This window comes from Cavenderia fasciculata (genome assembly GCF_000203815.1).
Source record: "Cavenderia fasciculata unplaced genomic scaffold Scf_EU5ZYIE01EUG8B-5, whole genome shotgun sequence".
In the NCBI taxonomy this organism is placed as follows: Eukaryota; Evosea; class Eumycetozoa; order Acytosteliales; family Cavenderiaceae; genus Cavenderia; species Cavenderia fasciculata.
The window spans coordinates 749,115-763,479 of record NW_004457642.1 but is presented as its reverse complement, the minus strand read 5'-3'; the positions used below and the strand labels follow the sequence as shown (position 1 = coordinate 763,479).

Here is a 14,365-nt window from a genome sequence, read left to right as displayed (position 1 = left end):
TAGTACATCTCCCTCGGGCATATCCAGCTTTACATTTTTCAAACCAGGGTTTATATAGGTATTGTAGAAAACAATTGCATCAAGACTGCCAATGTTGTTCTCCACCCCTGGTCGTTTGGTATGGTTGGGGTCGCTGGATTGTCCAATAGAATCTTTGCCACTTTTTGGTTGAAATAAGAGGTGTAGGTCAAGAACAATTCTCCATTATTATCGAGTTCCTGAATTATCTTTTGATGTCCATCGATTTGAAAGAGGTACTCTATCATTTCATGGTCTTTTTTTCTGATGGCTCGAAAAAATTCAAGGTATAGGGGATGACCCAACTCTTGACTTTTTTGTTGGAAAAACATTAATATTTCTAGCGATTTTGAGGGCTTCATATAACGGGAAACGTACTTGGAAAGTTCAAATTCATCTTCAAGTAAAGAAGCCCAGATGCAACGTAGAAAAGACAGATCTCTAAAATGGAGACTTTTCACCGTCAAATGGGCCAACTTTATCAGAAATGATATAAATATCAAAGTCTCTTCTCCCAAGGACTTGATAAATTCCATGTCATCCTCTAGAGACATGCTCTCTTGAACAATAGGGGAATAGTATTTGGTGTACATGTCAACCAATGGAGAATGATAATTTTTAACAATCTCCCAATGCTTTGAGAATTGGTTAAAGTAATAGGCAAAAATAATATACCTTTTCTCTTGTTTGTTTAGACTTGTAAGAGATCTACTGAGAGCATGAGCACTATCCATCATCTCCTTGTTGAGAGGATCTTGACAGAGTATCCATTCAATAGTCTCTATTACTCCTGAACCGTCTACTTCTTCAAGATTCAGATAATAGAGAGTACCAATCCAACGGCTAAATTCACCTTTATTAAAGATATTGTTGTCATTGCCGTAATATTTCTTGATCAATGATAGGTTGTTTGATTTGAGGAGTGGAAAATAAAGAGGCGACACAAATTTCTTTGCAATGGAAACTATAGTTTCGTTTGGAGTTGTGGGGAGCAGTTTGGTTTCGATAAAGTTGTACAAATACTCCAAGAATGACGAGATTCTTCGTGAGTCGTTTGTCAATATCTTGGATGGAGGTGTGTTGGTTTCGACGTTGACAAGACCGTTAACAACTAGGAAGTCAAAGATACCAATGTGACATCCATTGATTGCTTTGTTTAATGAGATACACAAACGCTTTTGAACGGGAGCGTGTCTCTTGGTAATAGTAACACCAAACTTAGAATACTTGAATATACTCGGTTGATTGAAAAGATTCAATCTTTTTGGGTATGTCTGGTCAAGCAATATCTTGAATACTTGAGTATTCCCAGAAGTTGCAGCACACTCTAAAAGAGTGTCTGAAAAGAACATTGATCTCTTTTTCTCATAGATGAGATTAAAGAGTTTCATGTCACCACCCAAATGATTACACATCATTTGGATTGAAGCGAGTGAAAAGTGTAAATGGTCATTTCTCTTTAGTTTGTATTCAAGTAGACCATAGTACTGATTTCTAACTATCCACTCAGCACTAGTCAGAGAGATGTAGTTGTGGCACTCGAATAGATTTAGATTTTTAATGATCCATCCTACAGGAGGAAAGCTGTAGTGGTGGTTGTAACATTTGATGACAATAGTTCTACCAACGGCAATGATGGTTTTGAATAATTGTTTGTTTGTTATCACTGATTTAATGATATTTTCATCTCTACTATTCTCTGCTACTTTTAAAGGTGTCTCTTGCTTTTTACAAATGCTCTAAAAATAAATAAAAGAATTTTAAATAGAAGATCCTTTGACGAAACATTGTAATTAAAACTTACTAAATACCCCAGATAGGGAGGATAGTCTGGATGTACTTGCACCCACTTCTCTAAATTCATCTTTTATATAAATATAATACTAATAATGTTACAAAAATAAAAGGAGGTTAAAATAATTTTAATTTTAAAAGGAATCACATGTACACACCCAAAATACTCACTCCTCTCGGACCTTAAAAAAAACTATTTTTTTCGAATGCTACAAGAATGGAGGGTATGCCATCCTCACAAACTGCATAGCAGAATACTAGCAGAGTAGAGAAAAAAGAAGATAATCATCAATTGTTTAGCTGATTAATATTTATTATCATAATATACAGTATCAAAGTGGTAATCTCAAAGGAGTGAGCCTCGTGTTTACAAGAAGATTATCTTTTTGTTCCTAGAGTGCGTTACATTGAAACTATTTATTATTTGTATCCTATTTTTTAATCAGTACTACAACAATGAAAAACAACAGGTATATTATATTGTTACGACCTGCACAAGTAATTTTATATTAATAGATTATTTCTAGAAAAACGATCTATTAAAAGCAATAGCTAAATCTATTTAGTTTGAATATGAACATTGTAACATCTTACTTGCCACAAACATGGTGATAGCCCTGTGGTTCGTTATGCTCAAATGTTTGGACTCGAACAAGAATTGATAAAAAATTCAATGAACCTATGACCGTCTATAGCTTAGAACCTATGAACGTCTACAGCAGAATCTATGACCGTTTACAGCTCTGAACCTATGACCGTCTATATAGCTCAGAATCTGTGACCATCGATATAGAATCTATGACCATCGATATCGATATAGCACAGAATCTATGACCGTCTATATAGCTCAGAACACCTAATAATAAATATTATATATAATAAATCACCAAAACAATCACCATCTGTTGTATTACGTGTACCAAGTTCCCAAAAATAAAGAAAAATCCTATTTTATTGATGTAAACTAAATCTAGTCATCACTTGTTGTTAAAAAAAAAGTATTGTACATTATTATCTAGAAACATCCAACTGGGGAAGTAACGACAATTTCATATTGGCAGCTGGAACGCTCTGTGATCGTTTTGATGATAGCTTTTTCGCCACATTCAATCTGGATGGTGGTACTTCTTTGTTTGATACAACCTTCGTTAGAGCCAGATGAATAGGTTATTTGATTAACACCATTACTATTCGTTGACCAAATGCCATAGCGAAGTGAACCAGCGGAAACCCATCTCTCTCGATCTTGATATTGAATATACTCGCATACAGCAGCCTGATCCCTACAAGGAGCTTCACCACAAATACTTACCGAGAAATTCTTCCATGTCACTCGATCAGGATAAAGTGTAGTTCTATCAATTGAATTCATAAATGATTAAAAGTTAATAATTAAATAAAAATAATAGTGATAAGTTGAATTACTTACGATGCCAATGAAGAATAGTCATAGCCTCGGAATTGACAATTACTCGTTTGATCGCAAGCACGTATCGATGTCATTCTGATTTCATATAGGCATGTCGAGGGTTCGGTAACTGAGATAATAGAATCAATAGGACCACATGTTAAATAAATTTTAGTTATTCTGGGACCAGTTTTACAAGGATCTGTTGTACTTTGTTCAGAATATCGCCCTACTAAATCGTTGCCAACATATTTCCATGTTGCTTGGGTATTTGCGATACCTATATATTGATTTGTTGTCGTGAGTTGGCACGCTGTTGAGCCGCTAGGGCATTGATTGTTAGCCCCACACAGGGTCCAATAGAACATGTACTATTAATTATGTATTAAAAAAAAAAATTAATATAAAGTTTACTTGATCCACTACAGTATACTTTACTTACAGGTGTCCCAGAGAGGGTAACATTTTTGCTCCATATTTTTTGGTGATATGGTGAGAGATTTAACCTTTGTCCTGAGTACAGGATATCGATTTGGCATTCAGGAACTGGACACACAAGAGGAGAGGTCATATACATATGATAATTGCACATGTCTTTTTCTTTGACTGTTTGTGCTGAGTTTGATTTTCCACAGGTGATGTGGATGGTGGAGTTTCTACCTCCATTCAAACAGTTTTCTTTTCCTCCTACTTTTGTTTTGTAAGATAATTGAACTCCTTGTCCTTCGGCTTGTTTGATTAGATTGAAAATTCAATTAGTTGTGATAATTTAAAGAGGACTATACTAGTAAAAATATACATACAATTTGGAGCCCAAGTTGAATCTACCAAGTCTCCAGTTCTATAAAATTGGGTGGAATTTTGACAAGCTCCAATGCCTAGAGTGCCACCAAGATTTTTGGTGCAAATGGATGAAGGTCCACAAATATTCCAGAAATAAGAATTCTATTAGAGGACAAAAAATGTTAATATGAATAATTAAATTTTTTTTTTTTTTGTAATTATATTTGTTGTTTTAACTTACGCCTCTGGTATCTTTTGCTGTAAAGGTTGTTTGGGATAATTCCAAAAAATTAATATTATTAAAAGTACACTTGAGTCTTTGTATTTCAATATTTAGAGTGGCTTCGAGTTGTCCCTCTACTAGAGAAATCAAATGATCAATTTTCTTTGGAATCGATTTTCCTGGCAACTCTGTCACTGAAATATACAAGGGTGGTTGAGGTACAAATGGGATAGACAACAAATAGCTTCCACTGCTATTTGTTTTTGTTTTGAGAGTTGTACCTTTGAGTCCAATTTCGATATCCTCTAGATTATCTATCATTTCACCATTGATAAATGCTTTTCCCTTTATGGTGATGGATTGGTAGGTGAAGGGATATGTTGCATAGAGATTTTTTTCACCCCAGGTAAATCTGAAAGCTCCCTTGCTTTCTGGTGGCGTGGAGGTTATTTTTGGAGTGGTGAACGTCAGTTGTTTGGTTTGGTTGTTGTAATTGCATTCAAGTTGGGTTGTTGAATTGAAAACCTTGGGAACTGGTCCTCCATATAAATTGTGGATGGTGATTGATGTATTATATGGTGGGACCAATGAAGGAAATGGATTATTTGGATAGACATCGACGATCTTTAGCACTAGATTTGATTTTAAATCTCCAGAGACACTTACAACAGTTGGATTATTTGATTGATCTATCAAAGCGACAGATAATCTGAGGTCACTTATGTGTATGGAGCTGGCGGTATTGTTTGAACCGTACGGCATGTTAAATCTACCAACAGGGAGGGTGATTGTGCCTCCAGACTGTCCTGTTTTGTTGAAAATGGTGGCTTTCATTGTTCCATAGACACTGAGTTGATACAATGGAATGGATATTGACTTTGTGGTTTGATTGGGGGCAAAAGAAACGGTAAAATCGTTAAATACAGAAACCAAGTCTAGGTCCAAGCTTTTGATGCGGACCATGGAGAATGGTGGGCAATCGATTGGCTCGTTTCTAATTCTCCTTGTAACGGTTTTTCCAAGGAAATGTAAATCCTGACTTGTTATTGTAACCACCAAGTCTTCAGTCTCTAGGTCGAGTGGGGTTTTGATTAAATCCAGATCAACGTCGACAAAAGTATCCAAGGTGATAGAGTATTTGTATTGTACTTTGATGGATGATCCAACAACCGAATACGAACACGTGTCTGGAAGGGTAATTCGATACTTTGACATGCATTGACTGGTTGTACACCAGTCGTAGTTGTCGAGATCGATATACCCATATCGAATACCCAAGGTCTGTTGTCCATTCGATATGGTTCCATTACAGTCATATGAATGGGTATACAATTCTGATGATTGACCGCCAATTGATACGACACCACTTTCGACAAAGGAATAAAATGCAGGTAGTTTGTGTTCACAAAAAATGGTGTTTTGGTCGACAAAGGAGGATGTTGTACAGTTGATTGGGTCATTGTTGGAGTCATATATTCGAATGTTGGTTGTTTGAGGATCATATTGCACACCTTTTGGAACAAAGTTTTCTCCTTTGATTTTGATCTTCCCGCCGGGTGGCAGATTCTCCATACCAAGAATGATTGGATGTTTGTAGGAAATCAAAGGTGAAAAGAACGAAAATACAGGTTCACCTCCAATCTGTGCCTTGATCTCTTTGTATGTACCTATACCACGAGGAACAACACATTCGATCAATGTGCTGAGTGGTCTGCATTTGAGCAAGGTTTCATCCATCTTGACAAAATCAATTGCAACTTCCTTGTCTGACATACCCCAACCATTTCCAAAGATTTGAATCATACCTCCAATAGTATTGAATGTTTCCAAAGAAAATGAGAAAATATAAGCTTCATCATATTTAAATGGTACTGTTTCACTTGAATAAATTCCTTCCCAAGTGACACGAACGTCCTTTGATGAATGGGTATTTCCTCTTGGAACTCTTGCTTGTATGTGTGATCCATCATCCCTTTCTCCTATTACCGGAGTGTCACCAAAATAGACTGTGAAGTTTTGGGATTCGTCATTATAAAAGTTGCCATAAATCGTTATTATGTCTCCATATCGACCTGATGATTGGGAGATGCTTTCTATTGTTGGTGGCACTGGGAAGGAGAATTGAGAGTTGGAGATGGTGTTGAGGTGGAATGTGGTTGATGTAAGACGGTTTATGGTAATGTTGACCAAATTGAGTTGTCCAAAACCACTTTGTATATGACATTTTACCAAGGTATCTAAATGTTCAATAGTTGCACATTCTGTAGAATCTACATATACCTCCAAATCGTTTGTTCCAAGTCTTCCAAAATTATTGCCTTGGATAATAATTTCAGTGACTCGGTCTGAAATGGTGGTAGCCACTTGCACCGAGGATATGACTGGGTTGTCATAGGAGTAGTAAAATTGTGATTTTTGAACAATTTCTACATCTTGGAATTGAATTAAATGTTTTGATCCAACATTTGGAGGCACTATACAACTGATAGACGATTGAGAGTGGAAGGTGGTGGTTGTACACTTTTCGTATCCTACCACAACCTGCAAATCTTCAGTGAATCTTGTTCCTCTCAATTCCAACTCTACTCCTCCGCCTGTTGGGCCATGTTCAGCAGAGACAGACACAATGATTGGGCCTGATTGAGGACACAATGTTTGCATGTCACCACCAAAGTCATCCAAAGAGGTCATTGAAAGATCACAAAGTTTTGAGTTGATAGAGGCTATTATCAAACCATCAACATCTTTGTCTTGTATATAACCATCGTAATTGGCCGGCTTTGAAACAAAATGAAATTCCAAGTCCCCCATCTTTTTGAATAAAGTTGAAGGGGAGAATTTGAAGCTTTCCAAGATATCTGTCATTAGAATGATTGATTTTGGTGTGCAAACTTCGATTCTGACTTCAGAGTCGTCCAGCTCTTGATAGCATAATTCCACCCTTGGTTCTGTGATTTCAGGGATCTCGTCGATAAATTTAATCGCTTGATTATTGGTTTGTTTTTGAGGGTCCAAAAGTAAAACTTTGATGCCTAGATTGGTTGGACCAATATTAATCCATTTATCGAGTGAGTTTGATAAAGAGTCCATGTCAGTGTCTGAGAGTTCCAGTACTTGATCCATATCGAATGCAAGTTGGGATACACGTCCTATGAGTTGGTCAATAGGGCTGGTTTGATCTTGGGTAGATATTGGGATTCTTTGCGATTTTGCTAAAACAGGTGGAGTTTTATCCTCTAGTGTTTTATGGGGTAGCACTTCCATTTCTTCCAACCACTTGTCATTGCCTTCTGATTTAAATTCTTTGAGTTTTTCATTGTAGAATTGTCCCAGAGATCCAATCTCTCCCGAATCGGTCGATAATAGTATAGAAAATAGTTTCTCGTAGGGAAATTGCTTGTTTTGGTCCTTTAAACCTAACACTGCAAGAATTTCTTTTTCTTTAGATACTATATCGATTTGATTGAAGCATGTTGGAAGAGTGAGCAGAGGAGGACCATTATCTTTATTAAATTTCTATAGTGGGAAAAAAAAAAAAAGTTAGAATTGATTTATTTTTAGAATAAATATAACTGACCTTGGAAATATGGAGGGAGATGGCAATGGCCACAGAGTTTGCCCAATCGTTTTCAAACAGATGCTTTGATTTCTTTCTGTCAGCGATATTTAGTGTCAGAAGATAACTTAGTTGCTCCTGGCAATAAATTGGAAGAGGATCCTGTTGGGTCTTTATATTGCTTAAAATAATACGCTTCTCGATCGGGTCATATTTTGATTTTGTTCCAAGAATAATGAAAATGAATCTATCTTTGATTAGATTAATATCCACGAGGTTTTTGATTAAATCTTTAAAATATTTGACGAGTCTAAGAGTTTTAAAGGAGTTGTTGGTTTCCATGAAAAATTGTTTGGTAACTGGCTCCCCAAACTGGTCAGAGTCTGAATATTCCCGTGTTGGAGATTTTGATGGAAGGGATTTAAAAGGGGTTGGTGAACGGATTGCTTGTTCCTTCTTGCCACAATTAGTCAATGGACAAATTATTGAACTGTCATCGTACCCAATGTGACAAAGGAACATTGTGTCTTGAGATTTAACCGCCCACAGATGTTTTGGGAAAAGAGGTTCTCCAGTTGTATGAATTTCTTGCCCAACATAGTCAAAGGAAGTACTTGATTTAATGAAATAATAAATTGGTTAATAAAAAAAACAAAATTTAAATTATTTGTTGATATTTACCGGATAGAAGTCGTATAGATATATTTCTTTTGCTTTAGCTCAGCAAAGGAAAATTGTCTTGGTGATCTAGGCAAGATGAGAGAATTCTCCAGGTGTTCCATTATTTCAAAGTGTACCTCATCTTTTATATCCTCACCTTCAAATTTAATTATTATGGCTTGTTTAATGGGGATTGAATAAGCAACAAATGTGCGATGGTGGGGTAAGCCTAAAAAATATTTGCTGGCAAAATAAACAGGTTTGTTTTGATCGACTACATTTCCATTAGTGTCCAACAAAGGAAAAAAATTCGAATTTTTGGTGTCAGAATGTGTTGGAGTTTCCACTAGACACTTCCTAGTGATTGGAAGTGGGGGGCCCTTGGGAGGTGGGGGGATCTTGGGAGGGTCCTTTTCCTTTGGGGAGTACCTGGGGAGTGGCACTGTTTCTGGGTCGGGATTAAAAATTCTATACCCATTTGGGTCCATAAGTAGTTGGCCACCAACAAACTGCTGATAAACTCCCATTTCTAAACGAAGAGGATTCTTGTTTAATACATGAAAGCCATTGACAAAAAAACTATAATCTTGGTTTTCAGTAACTACTGGGGTTTGATCTTTGATGGTTTGATATGATCGGACAGAAGAGTACCCACCTACTAGTCTATTTAGCTGGTAAGCCAAATCAATATTTTCAAAGCACACAAGTCCTCCTCCTCTTGCACCTTGTCCACCGTGACGATTTAAATCACCAACGCATACAATTTTGTTATTCGTATGTTCTTGAGGGAACAATGGGTAGGCCATTTTACTATGATCATTTGATCTAGTAAGTGAGGAATGGACCTTTTCTTCTCCTCTAACGTCTATAAAAAACAAGCGATTAATAGAATGAAATTTTTGTAATATGAAATTGTTATTGTTTGACATACAACTAATTTCTACATTGGCGATGGCAGTTGTGTGCACAAATGATTTTGATTGCATGTTCGTCCAAGTATGCGCAAAAAGACTATATTTGAAGTGGTTGGCTGCGATGTCATAAATATCCAATCCGTCGTTTGCAATCATTTTTCCCTTTTTCTCAATTTTTACAATTCGATATTTGTATTCGGTTGTTGGAATTGACAATTGTGTTGATTGTTGTTTTTGTTTTTGATTTTTTTTGATATCTTGATCAACTTTTATAATATATTGAACTTTGAAACCAGTTGGTTTGTCTGTAGGAGGAACGTATATCCAATAACAAATATTTTCAAGATTAAATTTATGTACATTTGCTAAACAATCCTTTAAAAAATCTATTAATATTTTTGGTTAAATAAAATCATCATTTAAACATTTACATACATCTCTGATTTTCTTCATTCTTGTTTCTCCATATCGATATTTTGATCTTAATGTAACTACAGTACCTAAATCTACTAAATTTTGATATTTCATTTCTTTTTTGATACGGGGTGCATAGTCTTTTGGATTACCACCTGGATATGGCATGACATACGCATATGATTTAAGGAAGTAATCTGCAACCGGTTCTATGTTTGTAAACTTGTAGCAAAAAAAGTGATTCCCAATTCCAGAAGGAGCTTTTCCAAACCATGATCCAAGTGTTTCATCTATTGGATCATCTATGGATTCCGGTGGATCAACGTATGAATCAACCATTTGGTCAGCTTGTTTAATGTTTTTAAACATTGCATTCGGAAAATATGATTGAGAATGCGAAATATGAATACCCCCAAGAATGAGATTTTCGTCCTCAGGGTCAGGCTCCCACCTAGAAATTAAATAATTAATATTAATAATTGATAGATTATTGAATTTTTACATATTTCATACATTAATATTCCTTTTACGTGGCCATACGGAGTATGATAATTTTTTATTTTAGTTTCCATCTCCTCCTCATCATCTCCTTTTTTTTTGCCTGGTTTTTTTTTATTGCCTAGTTCTTCATTTTTGAATGGTTGGTCATTAAAAAACATATACCCATAATCTTTATATTGTCTGAATCTAAATTGTCAAAGAATATCAATATCACCATAGAGTGCAAACTAGCTCGCTTGTGAGATTAACTTACGTTTCACTAAGAGGTCCGTTGAAACCATTGTACTTATTGTCTTCAATGAGCCTGAAAGGGCTATCTGGTTGAGAGTCAGAGTATCCATACCCTATTTCTTTTTTGTTCATCTTTTTTACTAACCACCAGTCTACATCATCATTTTGGCCCATAGTTTTTGAGTCCTTTGGTTGTCCATAACAGGTTAGTCCTAATAATAAATGGGTTATAAATAAATTATTATAATTTTAATATTCCTTTTGTCTTACCAACATGAGTAAATTCGACACCATCTATTGATTCTCTTTTCGAGTACGTATCATGCAAGTGAACAATCACCTTTCCACTTTTCTCGACCGGTACTCTTTTGCAATAGATTTTACCTGGTGTATCCAATGGATCACGTATAATAGGGCACTCGACTTCTCCAATTAAAACTTTTACCGTTTTTGGATCAAATTTTCCTCCTGTAATGGTGACCTCGATAACTTTTTTTTTTTTTGGACCATGATTTGGCATGATACTTGTGATGTATGGTCCACTTATAGGCAAATCGATTTCATTTGTTTGGAATTTTGAAAACCAAACTGAGAGTGTAAGGTGGAATCGGGATGAAAGTGGAGGAAGAGTACAGTGGATGACCTTGGTTGTAAAATGTGGGGAAGAGCAAATAATTGGGGAGGGTCCTCCCATTATTTTAACTTCTGTCGCTTTTTCAAGATAAGTTCCATGAATATCTATCTCTATCTTGTCACTATTTGTTGGAATTGTTGGATTTGTTAACGTTTCTCCTGATATTTGGAAGCTTGTAATTTGAGGTAGGTTGAATTGGAACATCAATTTTGTTTTGTACAAAGTTGTTCCAATTTTAAATGAAACTGGTTCCAATGAAGTGGTTGGACGTCCAGATGATTGGACATTGCAATCGAAAACGCCTCCTATTGCTTCTGTATCTTTGATGATACACTCTTTATCACCAATGAAAACCTTTATATCATTTAGTGGTAATTTGTTATTCAATGTTACTTTTATATCAAATCCACCAATAATTATACCTTCTAGAGGATATAACGTTATATCGTACGAGGGTTCTAATATATAATTGTAAATAAATGATATTAATATTCAAATAATGAAAGTGAAGATAATTTATGTTAAGGTCTTACTATTATCAAAAGAAATGAATAGTTCTTTTGTTACTACCAGAATCTCAGATTGAGTTGCATAAATTTTAACTGGGAGATTTCCAACCATTGATTCTTGTGTTTTTTTATCGACTTGAAAGACAACAAGACCATATGTTTTTTGTTTTGGATGAAACGATACTTCTCCTATTTTGACCAGATTAATATCTTTTAAATTTGTCCCAATTAAATGAATTGTCTCACTCGAATCAGGCAACAGCTTTACTTCATCAAGAGAAGGTTCTATTCAAATTAAAAGTAAGTAAATGGAAATATTTTGTGTTGTTTGTTAACTTACTGTAGACCAAGAAGTTGATTGATTCGGATTCGAGTGCCATATTAACCCCATCAACAGATACTCTGGAGGGTTGACTGCCACAGAAAATGTCAACTTTTAGAGGTTTCTGGTAGAGGTCGGCATCCAAAGTAATTTTGGGAAGAAGGCATTCTAAAAGCCAAAGATCAATATCACCAAGTTTTTCGATCCTGGGGTGGGCTTGAATTTCACACTTGGTATTTCCAACTTGGACACTAAGCTCATTCTTGCAACGATGAAGCTGATAAGCATTAATGTATAAGAGATTGCTTGTTTGACCAAAGCCTTTATGTGGAGAGACTTTTTTGATTGCATGTTCTGTTTAGGATTGACATTAGTAAAAGATAGTTATTCTTAGTTCTTCATAACTTACGGAAATAAGAAAAACTTATTTTATTAGAAGGAAATGCAACTCTTGTGTCAAAAATAACATCCACCGTCACTTCGTAATTAAAAATGGCAGTATTAGGACTTGGTTTGGTCGTGCAAATGATAATTTCATTTTTGAAAAAGAATTTTGTGACATCACAATCCAATTGACCTTCTATGTCACCAATGAGGTAGTTAAAAATGACTCGGATTTCTTCCTTCTTAACTTGGTAGAGATTGGACATTTTAATTGAGATGTCGTATCCACCGGTGAGAAACCCATAATTTTTTTCTAATGAATTAATAGTGGGATCTACAAATGGCTAGGTTAATAAACAGGGCTCATGGTTATTAGAAAATATACATACACAGGTATTTAAATTGTTTTTTCGTGCTAATTGAATGATGAAATTTAACTTGGACATTGTTGCACGTGATTTCAATTTCACTATTTGTTTTGTCACTTGGTGGCTCGAATTTTGTGCATTCAATAAATGAAGCTGTCTGAGTGGATTCGAATTTAACATCACACTTGCTCTGGCCTATCTTAATAATGATATTATCAGATTCCTTTAGAGCAACATTCAAACCAAATAAAATTGGTCCATTAAAGTTGAGTAGCTGTGGAGATTGTGGATTCATATCGATAACAGTAGGAACTGAGTACAGTTGTTAGTAATATGAACACTATTCGATAATTTAGAACATACTTTGAAAGGTGAATGGCAGATTTGAGAGATTTATACCATCAAATTTTATCTCTACTGAAACCTTGATATCTGCATCTGAACTCCAAAATTCATCCATGTTTTGGATAAAGAGTTTGTCCCTACTTCTGTCCTCGATAGTACAAGTTATTATACCGTCAGTATAGGTGGGATTCAGGGCACATTTAAGAGAACCTATTCTGATTTGGATGTTGGGATTGCCGACTTTTAAATATCTTCCAGTAATTGTAACCATGTAACCACCAAAAAAGAATCCTTGTCCTGGAAAGATATGTTGGATATATGGTTCTATGAAAAATGATTAATTAGTGGACATTTTATTAACTATAACCAAAGAATAATTACCAGTATACCAATAGGATAATACATAGTCTATTTCGTTTAGTTTACGAGGACATAAAAGTTTGAATTCTGCTTTCCATCGACCTTCATCAGATGCACCGTAAGAAAAACTTTGGATATCTGGTATCTGAAAGGAACCTTCTAATCCATCAAGGGATTTGAACTTAGCAGTTACTAAACGGGAACTGCGTGCACCCAATAACTTTATTTTGATATAAGGTGTTTCTTTACTGCAATCTTTAAGATTGTTTGCTTTTAACTTTAAGATCTGACCTCCATTTTTTGTGAAATAAAGAGGCTGATTACCTATTATCTCTATATCTAAAGATGCATCTTCTGCATTTATTATACAGAAGGAAAATAGGAATAACAAAAAGAGATAAGTAACTAACTCTGTTTTATCCATAGTTTTCACTAAATGATATATGATGTTGGATTAGAATGTATCTAAAGAATAAATTATCTATATACGTATTACTATTTTACTCGTATGACTTACAAAATTGAACATCGAGTTGAAGAAAATGAGTTAGCAATTTGTTAAATGATCCATTTTTAGTCCTGATTACTTGTGATTGAACAACAGTTACTAAATGGTTAGCAAGAATCTATCTTCATGGTGGTGTCCCACAAACAAAAAAAAAAATTAGAAAAAAAATATAATTTTAATACCGCCTATCCGAGGAGGTTAGATCTATTTTAACATCACCCAAAATCAGCAATAGTTATAGTATTAGTGGCTTTATACGTTTGAAATTTAAATTCTCAGTACTAAGGATATTTTGTCAAAGCAATATCATTACAATGATTAATCAATAAATCAATTTATCATTATTTTTGTTGTTGTTGTTTGGTTTTATTGTTTTCGTTGCATGTCTTTCAAACTGATTTGACAAGGTCAGAGTTTTTAGATATAGCTATTC

At 35.0% G+C, this 14,365-nt stretch overlaps 4 protein-coding genes across 4 annotated transcripts; all 4 read right to left on the bottom strand.

The window, feature by feature from the left end:
• Positions 1–50: 50 nt before the first annotated feature.
• On the bottom strand, positions 51–1,882 carry DFA_09728 (uncharacterized protein; the record flags this gene model as incomplete). Its single annotated transcript, XM_004352329.1, has 3 exons — positions 51–871; positions 1,256–1,757; positions 1,823–1,882. 3 exons carry the CDS (start codon positions 1,880–1,882, stop codon positions 51–53), a joined length of 1,383 nt encoding a protein of 460 aa, XP_004352381.1.
• Positions 1,883–2,827: 945 nt separating this feature from the next.
• On the bottom strand, positions 2,828–12,025 carry DFA_09727 (uncharacterized protein; the record flags this gene model as incomplete). The annotated part of the gene is made up of 14 exons (XM_004352328.1): positions 2,828–3,167; positions 3,242–3,591; positions 3,663–3,949; positions 4,024–4,165; positions 4,245–4,850; positions 4,893–7,742; positions 7,804–8,395; positions 8,917–9,731; positions 9,792–10,221; positions 10,284–10,457; positions 10,615–10,714; positions 10,773–11,594; positions 11,670–11,834; positions 11,986–12,025. The coding sequence occupies 14 exons, from the start codon at positions 12,023–12,025 to the stop codon at positions 2,828–2,830; spliced, it is 7,713 nt and encodes a 2,570-aa protein (XP_004352380.1).
• Positions 12,026–12,365: 340 nt separating this feature from the next.
• DFA_09726 (uncharacterized protein) lies at positions 12,366–12,617 on the bottom strand (the record flags this gene model as incomplete). Its single annotated transcript, XM_004352327.1, has 1 exon — positions 12,366–12,617. One exon carries the CDS (start codon positions 12,615–12,617, stop codon positions 12,366–12,368), a length of 252 nt encoding a protein of 83 aa, XP_004352379.1.
• Positions 12,618–12,723: 106 nt separating this feature from the next.
• On the bottom strand, positions 12,724–13,848 carry DFA_09725 (uncharacterized protein; the record flags this gene model as incomplete). The annotated part of the gene is made up of 3 exons (XM_004352326.1): positions 12,724–13,031; positions 13,083–13,388; positions 13,446–13,848. The coding sequence occupies 3 exons, from the start codon at positions 13,846–13,848 to the stop codon at positions 12,724–12,726; spliced, it is 1,017 nt and encodes a 338-aa protein (XP_004352378.1).
• Positions 13,849–14,365: the final 517 nt, after the last annotated feature.